Source organism: Xenopus laevis, chromosome 3S (genome assembly GCF_017654675.1).
Source record: "Xenopus laevis strain J_2021 chromosome 3S, Xenopus_laevis_v10.1, whole genome shotgun sequence".
NCBI lineage: Eukaryota > Metazoa > Chordata > Amphibia > Anura > Pipidae > Xenopus > Xenopus laevis.
Window position 1 is genome coordinate 103,933,894 of NC_054376.1, and position 17,972 is coordinate 103,951,865.

Consider the following 17,972-nt stretch of genomic DNA (forward strand, 5'->3'; position numbering starts at 1 on the left):
TAAACATGTCCGAGTTTTAATAATTAGATTTTAATAATAAATTTCGACTAGTTGAATTTCGAATTTATGCGAGTTTATGGGAGTTTAAAAAAAACTCACAGGAATTTGAAAATCAACCTTTAATAAATGTACCTCTAAGTGTGTTTAACATGTGAAACCGTACTATTTGATTATTAATGGTACATGTGAAACAATACAGTTTAAAGATATTGTTCAGTGGCAAAAATAAAAACTGGGTAAATAGGCTGTGCCAAAAAAAGTATTTTTTCCTAATATAGTTAGTTAGCCGTAATGTATAAAGGTTGGAGTGTCTATTTGTGTTTTTTCCATACAAGTAGTAGTAGACTTGTGTAGTGTGTGTTGACAAAAAGCGAACTCATTTCCAACAAGCACCCGACCCCATGACTGACCCACCCATCTCTGACATCAGCAAAGGGGCAGGGTGAATCATACGCAAAATATATATAAATGCTGACTGTTAATGAAGAAAGTGAGGCATAGTAAAGTTGTGTGTGGGATGGGCAGAAGGAAGAGATTGGCCCGAAGCCACTCATGAAGAATGTGTGGATGCTGGTAGAGTCCTGCGTGGAACCAATTTCTTAAACCCAAACCGGACCCGCAACCCGCATACTTACCCGCTTGGACCTGCTACCTGACCCGCAAGTACCCTATCTGCAACCCAATCCGCGACCCGCTGACCATCTAGAAAAAGGAAGTGCTGTCATTGTAAAGTGACATCATTAGAAGTAGGCGTGATCAGAAAAAAAGGAGTAAAACTCGCTATTGATAAGACCCACAAACCCAAAGAACCGCCGGCCCGCGTCTATACTCGCTCCCAAAACTTCTATCTGCAACCTGCTGGGTACCGCAGGTTTTTGTAGGTAACCTGCGGTTACCCGACCCACTACAAGACTCTAGATGCTGGCACAAACTTACACCAACATGCAGAGGGTTTTGGGCCAGTCCACAGATCACTATGGTGTTGAACACATTGTAGTTAGTAACTGTGTTGTGCAATTTCTTAAGTGGCTTACCCAAAAATCTAACTTTTATTAATGGTGCACTTAGAGCTTTTACGCTCTGAATTTTTTCCATAGGTATTGCTTAGTGTTTGATTATGCAGCACTGCTTCCTAAAAGTGACCCCCACTCCTGTTCTTTCACTTAACATGTGGAAAATAACAGATTGGTTTATCATCTACAGGAAATATACATATTGGAGATGTTGTGGTCCACCCATGGGCTCATGATTAGCACCACTTTTTAATTACAATAGTGAAGGCTCATTACATAAATTAAAAGTATATATAAATTAGCAGCAGATTGCATATCTTTAGTGATATGATCATGGTGACTTTTTATTAATTATTCTATGTTTCCTAGGTCAGTCCTCTCTCTTTCCAATGGAAGATGGATTTCTGGATGATGGCAGAAGCGATCAGCCTTTACATAGTGGCTTGGGATCACCACACTGTTTCCCTCATCAAAATGGCGAACGTGTAGAGCGTTATTCTCGCAAAGTGTTTGTGGGAGGTCTGCCTCCAGATATAGATGAAGGTACACTGTTATATTTCTATAAATGTTCTTGTAAGGGGTCTGATATCAACAAGAAGGCGTTATAATATTGTATGTACACTGCTTCAAAACGTCTGATGTAAAGAATGAATATGAATATATGTTTAAAAAAAAATCAGGACAGTATGTTTATTAAATAAAATCAGGACAGTATCATTATTCTGGGAAATGCTGTCCATCCAGATTAGAGCTGGCATAGATGAGCTCCTTTGGCTTCTTAATAAATAGTATCATAGAAGACATGTATAGATTTCAATAAACATAATTTTGTCAACTCCCTCAAAGATGAAAATGAGTAGATGCTAACATTTAATGCATGTGTATGTTGTAACATATTTCATATTCAATCTGGTTTGAAATTAAATTCATGTTCTAGCCCATGCAGTTTCCATTTCTATCCTCTGTGCAGATCTGCTTTGTTTTCAGCAAGGGATTTCACTAAGCCATTTGAGTATTATCTTGCATTTGAAGCAAATGTTGTATAGATTGGTATAGACCCCTTTATTAAATAATAATCTAGACCCCTTTAATAAAGAAGAGGTGCAGTCTAACCAGTTTTCAACCATGAACAAGGCTAACGTGGGGTGGGTATTTCCCTATATTTCTGGATAATGTTTAGTCAAGTACTAGAAAAAAATATGCACATGATAGGGTACAAACAGTATTTGATGGCTTAAAGGAAAACTATACCCCCAAACAAAATAGGTCTCTATAGAAAGATATTGCATAAAACAGCTCATATGTAAAACCCTGCTTCATGTAAATAAGCCATTTTCATAATAATATACTTTTCTCTAGTGTATGTGCCATTAGGTAATCCTAAATAGAAAATTGCCATTTTAGAAAATATGGTCCGCCCCCTGGGATCGTACGATTCACTGTGCACACAAACAAACCAAACAAACCATACATGTTAGGTCACATGAGCCAATTAACAGACAGAGTTCTGTCTTTTGCTTCAACAATTCTTCCCATTAGAGTTGTAGTATTTCTGGTCAGGTGATCTCTGAGGCAGCACACAGACCATCACAAAATGGTGGTTCAAGGTAAGGGATATATATAGGGATTTTTTTTTGTAAATTATTTTATGTTGTACTGCCATTCCATCTAGGGTGCAGCGGTAAACCGACTATACAGTGTGGCTGTTGATCACAGGCATAGCTGTTGTACACTTGATCATTGATATCTCGTTAAAGGAGAACTAAACTCTAAAAATGAATAGGGCTAAAAATACCATGTTTTATATACTGCACTTACTGCACCAGCCTAAAGTTTCAGCTTGTCAATAGCAGCAATGATCCAGGAATTCAAACTTGTGACAGGGGGTGTCACCATCTTGGAAAGTGTCTGCGACACTGACACATGCTCAGTGGGCTCTGAGCAGCTGTTGAGAAGCTAAACTTAGGGGTCATCGCAAATTATCCAGCAGAAAATGAGGTTTGTCTGTAATATAAGCTGATGCTACAGGGCTGATTATTAAATTCTGATGCTAATTGCACTGGTTTCTGTGCTGCCATGTAGTAATTATCTGTATTCATTTCTAATCAGCCTTATATTGTGACATTTATATTCTATTTTACTGTATATTTTGAGTCGGTCCCTAAGCTCAGTATGTGACAGCACCATGGAGCATGTTCAGCGAATCAGCAGAAAAGAAGATGGAGAGCTACTGGGGCTTCTTTGGAGACACAGATGTTTACTGTTAAAGGGGTGTGGTTGCCTTGGGCTGGTACAGAAGCCCAAAACATAATGTACAACATTTGTAGCTACTTCTTTAGTTTAACTTTTCTTGTCCTTTAAAGGGATCGTTCACCTTTAAATTAACTTTCAGTATGATGTGATATTCTGAGACAATTTGTAATTGGTTTTCATTTTTTATTATTTGTGGTTTTTAAGTTATTTCTTTTTTTATTCAACAGCTTTCCAGTTTTCATTTCAACAATCTAATATACAGTTATCCTAGTTTTAAGAAATGAGGAATAAAGGTTTCTTGATAAATTTTTAATATTAGATTTAGTGGTGTTGCCTGAATGCTTGGCAAAACATCAGTTGTAAGCACAAAATAAACTGAATTAGGAGACACACATACTTATAAGAGCCTTAACCCCTTTATTGAGATCCACAAAGTGTGACCACCAGCAGGTTAATGTTTCAGCAGATAACCTGCTTGAAAATGTAATTTTGTGGTCACACTCTGTGGCTTTCAATAAATGGCTTAACCAAAGTTAATCCTCTTCCTTTAAAAGCCAGTATGAAAATGGGATTTGAAAAAAAAGATGATTTTAAACAGTTTACTTTTATTTTAGCATCATTTTTAGTATCATTAGAATGATCCAAATGAGGCAGCACCTTTAATTCACGGGTGTGCATTTTCTTACAACTCTTGTGACTGGAATGGTAGTGAAGAAGGCTTTTTTCCCCCGATATTTGTTTCCCTCAGTGAAGCAGAGTTAACCTCTCCCCACCTTCGTAAAGAAAACTTTAGGACTTTTGCCTGTTACCAAAGACTTTGTTTGTAAAACACTACTTGTCGATTAGCAGGAACGGCGAAATGATTTCATTAATGTGTCCAGAGATTTCAAACAAAACTCTGATTCCTTTATATCTAGGGATAGTCGACACGATAGTAAAGAAAAGTAAGACTGCATATAATATACAAGTTTCAATGACATTTATATACAGGGTAATATTTATGGCTGATAAATCCCTGCACGACAGGGTACATTGCTCTTCTTCGCAACCACCAAAAGATAAATTATTGATAATGAGAATTCTGCTCTGAGCAAGTTTTTCAGTTATCTAATACCGATATTCGGAAACCCATTATCCAGAAAGCTCTGAATTACAGAAAGGCCATATCCCATAGACTCCATTATATCCAAAAAAAAATTTTGGATTTTTTTTTCTGTAATAATAAAACAGTACCTTGTACTTGATCCAAACAAAGATAAAATTAATTCTTATTGGAAGCAAAACCAGCCTGTTTATATGATTTTCTAGTAGACTTAAGGTATGAAGATCCCTTATCTGGAAAACCCCAGGTCCCAAGCATTCTGGATAACCGGTCCCATACCTGTATTAGTTATGACTGTCATTTTCAAAGCCAGATAATAAGTTTCAGTAGTTTTTAGCAGAGTCTGTAGGATTGCTGCATGATGTCAATAACCTTGAGCCGGGTCATGCTTGTTTAAAAAGAACAAAAAAAACATTGTCTGTGTCTAGGGTTACCACCTGGCTGGTATATTACCAGCCTGGCCAGTAAAAATGATGCTTGATGCCCATGTTATTAATAGGAAAAAAACGCAAGAATATAGGAAGGCCGGTATTTTTTTCCAGAAAAGGTGACAACCATATCTGTGTCCAATCATCTTGCGCATGATAGATTGTACAACAGTGGCTATGTATGACTGTATTGGAAAATAACACGTGAGTGGGTTTCAGTAAAGCACAACCAAGCATTATGTATATAGCAAGGTTAGTAATATCTTGCATAATGTTACATAGAGTTTTCCCAATATGATGCACCCTTGGCCTCTGCAATTTGTAGCAATTCGTAAACGCTGTGGTTTTTGTAAGGTTTTGAGATAGTAATGACGGTCCCTTAAAGTTGTGGCTCATTTTGTAGGGTGCGGATAATTTTCTCCTTCGTGACTTAGTTTTGTTGCAAATAAGTTTGAAAAGAGTTGCAAACATCAAAATAAACAGTAATTAGTTTTTTATTTCTATAAATAATTAGACAGCACTTTGCATTTGAGGATAACTAAGCTAGCTATACCCTTATTGCCATGAAACTGTTACCGCGATGGTTCTTCAGATTACAGAAAACTCAGATATTATTATTATTATGTACAGTATTTACATATCGCCAACATATTTTGTAGCACTGTAAAGTAAATGTGTTTATACAACTAAGTCACATGAATTACATACATAGAACATATGGAGTTACATACATCACAACCAATACCGGTACAAAAGGTAAGGAAGGCCCTGTGCAAAAAGAGCTTAAAATCTAAAGGGAAGGCAATGCAACACATGGTGTGGGAGTGGGCAAGATCAGAATTAAGTGTGGGAGTGGGCAAGATCAGAATTAAGTGGGTGAGAGATGTAGTACTGTATGTGGTATTGCATTTGGTAGTTAAGCAGAGGTGAGGGTACGCTTCTCTAAATAAGTCCGTTTTAAGAGATACTCTGAAGGCAGAAAGGATGGGAGAAAGTCAGACAGTCTGTGGGAGAGAATTCCAGAGGAGGGGTGCAGCCCTTGCAAAGTATTGAATGCGAACATATGAGGAGGTAATGAGAGAAGAGTTAAGGAGCAGGTTATTAGAGGAGCGTAGTAAGCAATTGGGTGAGAATATAGAGATTAGTTCAGAGATGTAGGGTGGGGCAGAGTTATGTAGTGCTTTAAATGTCAGGGTCATTATTTTTAATTTTATTCTGAAAGGTAGTGGAAGCCAGTGTAGGGATTGGCAGAATGGCATGGCAGAGGAGGAGCAGTTGCTGAGGTTAATGAGTGAAGGACAGGTGATAGTGGAATTGTTAGCTATGATGGATACCTCTGGGATATTTCTGGTGTTAGTTGGAGGAAAGAGAACCATTTCCGTTTTAGAGAGATTTCATTTAATGTGGCGTTGCGACATCCAAGTAGAGATAGCGGACAGGCAGGAGGAGACCCGTGTTAGGAGTTCTGGGTTGAGATCAGGAGAGGAGAGATAGATCTAAGTTTTGTCAGCATAGAGGTGGTGTTGGAAACCATACAAGTTGATTAGTTTGCTGAGGGAGAGTAATAAGGGGCCCAGGACAGAGCCTAGGAACCCCAACAGAAAGAGGTAGGGGAGAAGATACTACTTCATTGCAGGAGACACTGAAGGAATGATTAGTGAGGTAAGAAGAGAACCAGGACAGGGCTGTGTCACGAAGGCCAAGCGAATGGAGGGACTAGAGGAGGAGAGGGTGTCAAATGCAGCAGAGAAATCAAGCAGTATTAGCAGTGATAAATGATTGTTGGCTTTAGCTGTTAAAAGGTCATTAGTTAGTAGTCCGTGTAATCGATCCCCACACCTGTAGTTCTAAGATAAACAGGTTACACCTGTATTTGTTTTGTCTACCTTGCATGGCTTTACTGTTTGGTTGCATGCAAAATTATAACCTTTTCTTTTCTCCCCTCACAGATGAGATCACAGCTAGTTTTCGACGTTTTGGACCTCTTATTGTAGACTGGCCACATAAAGCAGAAAGCAAGTCTTACTTTCCTCCAAAAGGTACTTTCTCAAATTATTATAAATTTGTTTTAAAAATCTAATCCAAAAATTATAATCTTCCGGGGTTGTGTGTGCATTTTTTTTATATGTAAAGTTTGAATAAAATGCTATGAATGTATTCAGGGATACTTTAGCTATTCATTTATTAGTTAGTTTATTAGTATATGTAAAGTTTGAAGAAAAATGCTATGAATGTATTCAGGGATACTTTAAGTGATACTGACACAAAAAAAAATCCTTTTTAAAATTTGAATGTACATTAAAAGTTACCTATAGGTCATGTTCATTGTTTTTTGCTGAGAATTTTGTTTTTGTGAGTTATTGTTAGTTGAAGTTTCTAAACTTGACTGTTTTGCCAACCGGACTGTCCCATCTCAGCCTGTCAGTTACAGTTTCTATTGCTAACTCCTGCTGCACAAATATGGCAGCCCCCTCATACAGGAACATGGGGGATCAGACAGGTAATGTAAAAGCATCCTGCAAATATTTTATGGCAAAATTATAAGTTGCTTTCAAAGGCAATATTATGATAGATGTGAAATAAAGTTTAATTACTGGTTTCAGTATCTCTTTAAGCTATCCATTTATTAGTTGTTTATTCTCTGTTGTTAATATAGACATATCTGTGCAGTGCCTCCTACACCTAAAGATCTGCTCATTTGGCAAGGTCTCAAAAGACATAAAATAGTGGATTTCTGCCAGAGATTAAGAACTTTTCTGGGCAAAATGTGACTCATACACACATTTATCAAGAATCAAATTTGTGAGGGTTTTTATACCTTGGATAAATTCGAATTTAGAATGTTTTTGTATTTATGAAAATACAAACTCCCATTGACTTCTACATGACATCTCCAGCTTTTAGATGGCGAATGTTTACTTATTAGAATTTTCAACAAATTATAATATTATTTATTTATTTTTATTTTTTTGCTCAATAAATACCAGACAATCAAGTTTTCAAAAATATAAGTTGAATATGTGAGTTTGGGCACAAACAAATTCAAATTGTGGAAAAAAATGAATTCGATTTTTGATAAATTTGCCCCACAATAATCTCCTTCATGCCTGTTGCTAGTAAAATAGTAAGCTAGGTTGAAAAAAGACACGCGTCTATCAAGTTCAACCTTTTAACTCTATTTCAACCTGCCTAACTGCCAGTTGATCCAGAGGAATGCAAAAAAAACCAATTTGATGCCTCTCCAATTTGCCTCAGAGAGGGAAAATATTCCATCCTGACTCCAAAATGGCAATCAAGCTAGTACTACTGTGGCATCAGTGTTTTCTCTGTTATACACGATAATGAAGTGCTCAACCCCTGTGTTCCGTCTCGTCAGACCAGGTGCTTAGTGGTCAATTACCCTCTCTGCCATGGGTTGAAATCATATATTCAGTCCATACGACCATAGCACACTGACAAACAGGTTTCTGTTGCGTTTCAAGTGTTTTATTGGCTCATTACAGTAGAAAAAGGCAACGTTTCGGGCCGCACAGGGCCCTTTATCAAGCTTTATCAATCATGTTTTCTCTGTTATGTGACACTGGCCTTAGACAAGCCGTGGAATGACATTTAAGGACATGGGGGCAGTAGATTTTGCACATAGATCATGGAGGTTTTTAAACGTTGCCTTTCTGAAACGTAACACCGTTGGCTAGATTTTCAATTTACAATGTAAACTGTAAATAATATGCTCATGTAAAACTCTGTAAGCATAGATCAATTAATGTTTGTGTTTTTGCTACTTGTCTAGTAAACTATAGCACCCAATAAGTAGGGAGCAATTACAGGTCAGCAGTTTAAAAACACATATCTTAGTGGTTGTTATGGGTTACTAGATGTAGGCAAAGCTCAGACTGTATATTATATTACCCCATTTGTGTTTAAGAAAATTTTACTGACAGGGTTCCTAGTACCCTGTTCCTACTCCTGTTAGGTCAAGTAATATCATAAACCCTCTTCCCTGTGTTTGTTTTTCAGCAAGAGATGATATTGGTGGCATTTCCAAACAGTATAAATGGGGATGTTAGCAATGCAGTTACAGTTATTGCTACAGTTAGCAAACATATTTTAGTTTGAAAACAGAAGCAACCCATTTCGGAGACAAAACAAAATGTAAAATATGAATGGGTTATGTCCATCAAAGTTTTGGTCTTAAAGGGGAAGTAAAGTCTAAAATAAAATAAGGTTAGAAAAGCTGTATTTTGTATACTAAACATAAACATGATCTTACTGCACCACAAGCCTAATTAAACAAATTATTTATGCTTTCAAAGTTGGCTACAGGGGGGTCACCATCTTGTAACTTTGTTAAACGTCTTTGCAAGACGAAGACTGTGCACATGCTCAGTGTGGTCTGGGCTGCTTAGGGATTGTCATAAATGGTCAAAATAGCACAAGTCAAATATCTGCCAGAATCTGATACAGCAAGACTGATAATAATCAGAATATGCAGACTGCACAGGGTCCTAGGTCATGTAATCAAAATAGAATCTCAGTTTATCTGTTTAAATCTGGCTCCATGATCTTTGTCCCTGCAGCTGGAGTTGGAAACAAGGGGATGTAAAGGCAAAAATAAAATCTAATACAAATCTCTACACAGTCGCCGACTGCTCTACAGGGAAAAACAAACAAAGCTGCTTCAGTTCTGCACAGCTTGGAACTAAGGCTGGGGCTCCCCCTGCTGTTCATAAGTATGCCTCAGAGCAGTTTCCCTGCAAGGCAGTTAGGGACCGTCTGACAATTCCTATCCACAGCAGTAACCGAAGGGAGAATTTCACTGCATACATTCAGGTTTCTTCTAAAAACTTTTTTAATTAAAGTATATTGGAGATAGGTTTCTTTTTCATTAAAGAAAGTAAAAATGGGATTTTATTTTGTTAACTTTACATGCCCTTTAAAGCCATTTCATTATTTTTGAATTATTTTTAGGCTATGCATTCTTGCTGTTCCAAGATGAAAGCTCCGTACAGGCCCTGATTGATGCATGTATCGAAGAGGATGGAAAGCTTTACCTGTGCGTCTCAAGTCCTACAATCAAAGACAAGCCTGTAAGTTTAACCCTTGCCATATTTTGGTCTGCACTACAAAAAATAGATATTTAAAAAAATCTTTTGAATTGTCTATCACAGTTTTTAGATATTTTCATATAGTTTGTACTACCTGAGAGAGAATTAGACTATATTAAACTGACTGGCATTTTGCAAGTGAGCAGTGGAATAGCATGTACTAGCCTCTGTGAAGCCTGAGAAATGAACTTCTGATTTTAACAAGAAAGTCTTATAGCAGGAGGCACGTACGAGACTGTTCAGTGCTTGTCATCCCATCATCTTTTTAAAACGCAGTAATACAACCGGAAGATTGATTTTTTTTATTATTTATGTATAAAGCATTAAGGTAATTTAATTTATCAAGGCTAAAAGTGTTGTTGAGGGGGTAAAAGGGATTTTTACTCGTTAGTGTCCATTTCTGTTATTTTATTAGCTTTTAGTTTTTTTTATGTATAAATAATGCCAAGTCTTGGACACTTGGTTTTTTTGCCACTTTTATGGAATTCTTACGTTGTTCCACAGGTTCAGATCCGTCCCTGGAACCTCAGTGACAGTGACTTTGTGATGGATGGCTCACAGCCTCTTGATCCTCGGAAAACCATTTTCGTTGGAGGTGTTCCACGACCATTACGAGCGGGTATGCTTTTGTAGCGATACGTTTTTAACTCTTGAGGTTTTTTTTTTTAACTCACGCAAAACATAATGCATTCCTTCCTCATTATACTTAGCAAAGTTTTCCTTGACACCAATGTGCCTGTCAATACTCAATTGTAGTTCTCTTGTTTAGGGGAAGGATACTCAGATTTGTTAAAAATGCTGGTTATTAACAGACACATATAGGGCATACCATTTCTGATCCTATGGTAAAAAAGGGGCCCTGTCTTTTTGATCTGTCTAATAGCCTAGGTATTTTATGAGTAGTAATTCAGTGCTGCCATTATTTTATAGATATCCTTATTAGATTGCCACTTCTCCGGTCCATACGCTACTGCCAGGCTCATACACTTTAGAAATTGCTCCTCCTTTGCTATGCCACTCTACCAGTCTCTCTACCTTTCCACCTAGCTTTCATGATAAAATTCAAACTAATGACTGACATTCAAGACGGTTGAAATAGAAGAGAGGGATGGTGGTTAGCACAGCTTTTCCAAATGGCATGTGTCCAATTCCTTAATAGTTGCTCTGTGCTGCAAATGATCCAAGTATAGGAGAAGGATAAGGAACTCCAGCAGTATTACTGCAAACAACAAACAAGGCAGGGGTAAACACAACATGTTTCGGGTTCAAATCACTTGATAAGGGGTATTGAACCTATACCTATAGCAACCAATCAGTGATTAGCTTTTCAAGGCCAGCTGCAAGTAGAACAATTAAATCAGCAATTTGATTGGTTGCCATGGGTTAATGCCCATGGGCAAATTTGCCAAGTGTTGATAAATGGCCTCCCTTGTGTCTCATACCCCTCTTCTCTTGTTGGAATGTAAACACTATTGAGCACTCTTTAATTCTTGTGTATGTAGTATTTTTTATATGCAACCTCTATGTTTGAGAATGCAGAATGTTTTGGTGTTTTATAAGTACAGTATGGGTTCCATTATCCAAAAAGCTTTGAATTACGAAAAGGCCATACCCCATAGACTCCATTTTATCCAAATTTTCCAAATTTTCAAACATTATTTCCTGTTTCTCTGTAATAATAAAACAGTACCTTGTACTTGATCTAAACAAATATATAATTAATCCTTATTGGAAGCAAAACCAGCCTATTGGGCTTATTTAATGTTTTTCTAATAGACTAATAGATAGGAAGATCCAAATTACGGAAAGCTCCATTATTCGGAAACCCCCAGGTCCCGAGCATTCTGGATAACAGGTCCTATACCTGTACTTGATAATAATTATAATAATATGGCACATGGGGCATATTGGGAGCTTCTATTGACTAACAAAGACACTTTTACTCACTGTGGGTCATCACTGAACAAGTTATCACTGGTGTAATTTTGGGCAGTACCCCAAAGCATACTTCTCATTGATACTTTCTTGAATAACAGGATATGAAGCACACCTTCCTCTGGCTTTGCCTTTAAAGCATTTTATTACAGCGGGAAAGTAACACAAACTTTCAGGGAGACCCCCTTCCTCAGGTGCAGAATGGTGTGCTTCAGATCCCGTTATTCAAGAAAGTATTTTGGTTGGCTTGGAGGCGGCTTGGGAGTGAATACACCCAAAAAGAAGTAAGTGGTGTGCTGGTGTGCTGATGTCATTATTGATTAAAATACCCAGCATGACATTCCGCTAAGGAGATGTTTGAATGCTGAAACATAAGATGGCCATTGTCTTGCTAAATAGATCCTCCTGTTTTTGAAAGATCGTATTATATGATCACTGCACAAATAGCCTTAACATAGGAAATAAAATACCTCATTAAAAATGAAACGCAAACCCTATAATTAATTTAGGTAGGCCGTTGATAAGCTGAATCTTCTAAAACAGAGAGGCTTTCTGCATGAGCACGGTGATAGCTTTTGGAGAGATACCCAAGTGTATAATGCTGGGTCTTTCAAATTATTATACATTACATGTGCCAAGTAAAATATTTTCCTTTTATTTTCCTTTTTGTTTATGTAAAATAGTCAGTAGCATAAATTTTCATCCTGTTCATCCACATTTTGTTTTTACATAATGAATGAAAATGTAAATTAATGTGATACTGAAACTAAAAGAGCTACTCCTCAAAATATATGTTACCTATAGGTCATGTTGATAGGGATCTAATAGGTCATTTAAAAGCATTGGGCAAATGCTTTATGGAAAAATGATAAAGCGCACACAAAGACAGTGTTATAATAGTTGTAACACAAAAAAAGATTTCACATTTGGTGTCGTCCATATCTCTAATCCGCTTTTCCATATGTATGAATTAACATTTTTAAAGTTATTGATCGGTATATGTCTATATTTTGCAATTACCATGACTGCTTGTGTGACTACATAAACAATTCAGTAAAAATCAGCCAAAAGTCAATGCCTTGCATTTTTCTGTAGTACTTCTCAGGTTTGTTAATCATGGAACATGCCAGGCTGAATACCAGTTCAAAGTTTCAGTGGTATGAGTAGCCAAGCAGTGGACATAAATGTGTATTGGAAAGTTGCTTAGAATGTCATTTTCTTTTATTCTGCAAAAAAAAAAGCTTAACTTTTCTGTACTTCAATCAAAATCTTTGGTGACTCTTTCAGTGGAATTGGCCATGATAATGGACCGGTTGTATGGAGGAGTATGTTACGCAGGCATAGACACTGACCCGGAGCTAAAGTACCCAAAAGGAGCTGGGCGTGTTGCCTTTTCAAATCAGCAGAGTTACATAGCTGCTATCAGTGCCCGATTTGTTCAGCTGCAGCATGGAGAAATAGATAAACGGGTGAGTTTTCAATCTTATTTGCTGCAGTTACCAAAAATAACAAAGACCAATTTCAAAGTTGCTAGGAATTGGACATTCTATACATACTAAAAGTTACCTCAAAGGTGAACCACCCCTTTAATGTTATAAGAGAAAAACAATCTGTGCTCTAGATTGCTGCATGGAGTGGTCTGAGCAGCTGCAGTTGAGAACACAGTTCAATCCATACCAGAGTTTGGCACCTCCACTGCCTCTATATCTCACTTGCACAGCTGTTCTGAAGTTGCTCCGCAATTATAGAAGCCGGTGAAATATGAAGATGAAATCCCCTACATTATGAATTTTCATATTAGGATCTTGTGAATTACTTTTCACAAGACACTGACTGTGTCTTCTTGCTGGTTTCCCTCTTGGTGACACTGTGTTACATGCTAGATGTTTATGGAGTTTATTTTCTTGCTGCCCATCCATGTGTTGTGCAGGAGATTTCCTAGTGCAGTTGAGGGCTGACAAGATTGTTCCAGTGCTCTTTATCAGTATTCTTGGAAATTATTTCCAGCAATACGAGCCAAGACAAGCTAGAAGGCAGGATATATCAAAGGAACAGTTCTGTGTAAACATATATACTGGGTAAATAGATAGGCTTTACAAAATAGGATGTCTAACATAATAGCCAGAACACTGCTTTTCAGCTCTCTAACTCTGAGTTAGTCCGCGACTTTAAGGGAAGCCACATGAGACATAACTGTTCAGTGAGTTTGCAATTGATCCCCCCACGTTCAGCTCAGATTAGAGTCCTGCGTGGGTCCATTTTTTGGAACCTGTACCCGACCCAGACCGCAACCCGCATTCTTACCAGCTTGGACCCACTACCCAGCCCGCAAGTACTTTATCCGCAACCTGCTGACCATCAAGAGTCAGGAAGTGCTGTCCAACCGGATGTGACATCATCAGAAGTAGGCATGATCAGAAAAAAGGGAGTAAAACAGGAAGTGCTGTCATTGTAAACCGGAAGTGACATTATCGGTAGTAGACGTGATCGGAAAAAAGGAGCAAAAATCACTATTGAGAAGACCCGAGGCCTGACCCGCAAACCTGCCGACCCGCGTCTATACCCGCATCCGGAACTTCTACCCGCAACCCGCAGGGTACTGCAGGTTTTTGCAGGTAACCCGTCGGTACCCGACCCGCTGCAGAACTCTAGCTCAGATTCAAAAATAAACAGTTAAGATCCATGTGCCCCCCCACCACTAGACACTGATTGGTTACTGCCTGGTAACCAATCAGTGGAAACCAAGAGAGCTGAAAAGCAGGAAGTAGTGTTCTGGCTATTATGTTAGACATCCAGTCACTCCAGCCTTTATACATTACATTTTTGGCTAACTAACCATATTAAAAACATTTCCTTTAAAGAAAATTCTAACTATATAACTATTGCAACTGTATGACCTGGGTTGGGGTACAGAAACATTTCTGTGTTGCTGAAGACTTCTCTAACTGTGTTATCAATGTTTGTTCCCGTACAACCGATGTTTGGCTCACACAATTATTATTATAATAATTATTAGTTATTGTTGTGTTTTGACAGGTGGAAGTGAAGCCATATGTCTTGGATGATCAGCTGTGTGATGAGTGTCAAGGGGCTCGCTGCAGTGGCAAATTTGCTCCGTTCTTCTGTGCTAATGTTACCTGTCTGCAGTATTACTGTGAATATTGCTGGGCTGCTATCCACTCACGTGCTGGACGAGAGTTCCACAAGCCACTGGTGAAGGAGGGAGGAGATCGCCCGAGGCATATTTCATTCCGCTGGAACTGAGCAACCCATTGCTTGGCTCACTTTGCAAGCATCCAAATAAGTGCACTCTTCTGTTCTCTTAATCTCCCTCCCTCCTACCATCTTTAGGAACGCATGTCCTCTTGTTGTAGTCTGTATTTTAACAATAGTATAATGAAAGAATGGCCGACACCATAGGTATTTTGTAGAGTCTTGTGTCATTGAGAACTGTATTGGAACGCCTCTTGTTCATAACAATATTACTCTGATGCATGCAAGTTTCATGCTGTCCTTTTCAAATAGCAAGGGAGCAGGGGGACTGCAACAATTATTATTATTATTATTATTATTAATATATTATTTTTTTTATATATAATTTTATCGGAGAGCAAAGCTTAAAAGCAAGAAAACTATTGAGCGAGAAATAGAGTATTTTTTTTTTATTAAATTATTGTTAAATATAAAGTAACGTAAGAATACTGTTAATGTAACCATGCAACCACAATAACACTATGGGTTTGTTGAACAGATTTTTTTTTTAAATATATATATATATATTATTAGAGGGGATTTTTTAGCATCTATTTATTTTGTATTTTTCCAGACTTTATTGAAAATAAAAAGTCAGCAGTTGCCTATTAAAAACATTGAGCAGTAAACGGCATGGGCAAACAATATATACTTTTCCAGTCATATGAGATGATCTGAAGGTTTAGAAATGGCAGATGCCTCCAATTTCTCCACATCTTTTTAGTTCTAGTTTATGTCGACCTCTTGTAAACTGGCTAATTCTCCTTAGAGCTCCAAATTCTTTTGACCGTGAGCTATTTGCATTAAGCTTTTTAAGAATGTAAATGTTGAGTGAAGTTACTACTGAGGGGAGTGCACTTATTTATTTTTTCAGAGAAATAAAAAAAAACTTTAAAAAGTTTTATGAGAAAAACACAAGTTCAGTCATAGCCCCTTGTTTCCTCTGAAATCCTACCAAAGCTCCGTAAAAAATAGGATAAATACCCGAAAGGCAGGAATTTCCTCTCTCCGAAAGAACAAATGTATAGATTTTTATTTTTTTGAAGCTTAATATATATCTCTATAGTTCTGATTTACCTAAACCTACATCAGGTGCCAGCTTTTGTTCTCCATTTTGACACACAAAGCTTGAACGATACCTCCAGGCATGGTAGTCGGTATTTTCCTTTAGCAGTCTTAAATCTTGACTGGAGCAGGGGGAACCTTCTATTTTGCATAAGCCTTTGAAACCTTCACTGAAAGTTACTGTGAATGGCAGCAATCTACGCTAAGATCTCCACAGCCGTCGGGGATCTGTTGAATCCGTTGGATATGCTCCCCGCAGCATACAGTCACTTTATACTTCTGCATTGTCTGTCCACCAAAAAAGTTTTCACTTCAAATTGCAGTGACTTTTTCATCTTGCTGCGATGAGAAAGCAGCGGAGAGTAGTGATGTACTGTAAAAACTGCAAACCATAATTGCTTTACACATAGTTTAAGAAAGTAACTCTCAATGCAGAATTTCTTGTAGCGGCTGCTTTATTTTTTCATAATCCCTTTCCTGTTCTTAAATATCCACTTCTTTGTCTTTCCATTAGTTAAGCAAATGGTTGTCATGTCCATGTACAGTTTAACGTGGATTTGGAAGCAAAATCGTTAAACCAATCACTTTCCCGGCCCAGGCTGAACATACAGGGGCAGTTAAATGTAAGTTGTGTTAGGGTAATGGCACATAGTGTTTTGATTGCTGCATTGTTTTTGAATGCTCAAAATCCCTGAAACCTCCTTGTGTGCCATTATCCTTAGGGGTGCAATACTAATTACCACAATAAGCTGCTTATACCAGTAACGAATCTCTTGATGCCTTAACCCGCTTAGTGCCAGAGATTTTACCAATCACATAGCAGTACCCTTTTAAACAGAACTATCTCTCTTTTAAGGGAAACTATTGCCACAATGAAAATTTAATATAAGCTTCGTCATACTGAAATAAGAAATTTTGTAAATATAATCAATTAAATATTCTTTACGGTTTCTGATCATCACGTTCATCTTCACTATTCCTTTCTCAGCATCTGTTTCTCTTCGTTCTGTCTTCATGCAGTAGTTAGGTGTCAGTCATTGACAGTTAGTCAGTCATTGACAGTTAGTCAGTCATTGACAGTTAGTCAGTCATTGACAGTTAGTCAGTCATTGACAGTTAGTCAGTCATTGACAGTCAGTCAGTCAGTCATTGACAGTCAGTTAGTCAGTCATTGACAGTCAGTCAGTCAGTCATTGACAGTCAGTCAGTCAGTCATTGACAGTTAGTCAGTCAGTCATTGACAGTTAGTCAGTCAGTCATTGACAGTTAGTCAGTCAGTCATTGACAGTTAGTCAGTCAGTCATTGACAGTTAGTCAGTCAGTCATTGACAGTTAGTCAGTCAGTCATTGACAGTTAGCCAGTCAGTCATTGACAGTTAGTCAGTCATTGACAGTCAGTCAGTCAGTCATTGACAGTCAGTTAGTCAGTCATTGACAGTCAGTTAGTCAGTCATTGACAGTCAGTCAGTCAGTCATTGACAGTCAGTCAGTCAGTCATTGACAGTCAGTCAGTCAGTCATTGACAGTTAGTCAGTCAGTCATTGACAGTTAGCCAGTCAGTCATTGACAGTTAGTCAGTCAGTCATTGATAGTTAGTCAGTCATTGACAGTTAGTTAGTCATTGACGGATCCAACAGATCTTATAGGGGGGCATCCTTTCCTAGCAGATGAATTAGAGCTCATTCAAATAACGGATTTCAGTACAAACAAAATCAAACAAAATAACTGCTTTTTGCACAAATCCTACATGTAGAGAGACGTGATGTCTGGTGATTTTAATAGTGAGCTCCAATACATTTATATCAAAGGAGCCCCCCTA

At 37.8% G+C, this 17,972-nt stretch overlaps 1 protein-coding gene across 3 annotated transcripts in view; it reads left to right on the top strand.

Moving 5' to 3' along the window:
• The window catches only part of cpeb4.S (cytoplasmic polyadenylation element binding protein 4 S homeolog), a 56,655-nt gene extending 39,809 nt beyond the window's left edge, over window positions 1–16,846 (top strand). For 2 of the 3 annotated variants that reach the window (XM_041587488.1, XM_041587489.1), the window contains 6 exons: window positions 1,383–1,556; window positions 6,746–6,835; window positions 9,765–9,883; window positions 10,406–10,520; window positions 13,124–13,305; window positions 14,873–16,846. In XM_041587488.1, the coding sequence (XP_041443422.1) occupies window positions 1,383–1,556; window positions 6,746–6,835; window positions 9,765–9,883; window positions 10,406–10,520; window positions 13,124–13,305; window positions 14,873–15,100 (908 nt within the window). In that variant the 3' untranslated portion in view covers window positions 15,101–16,846. 3 annotated transcript variants of the gene reach the window in all.
• The last annotated feature ends 1,126 nt before the right edge of the window (window positions 16,847–17,972 follow it).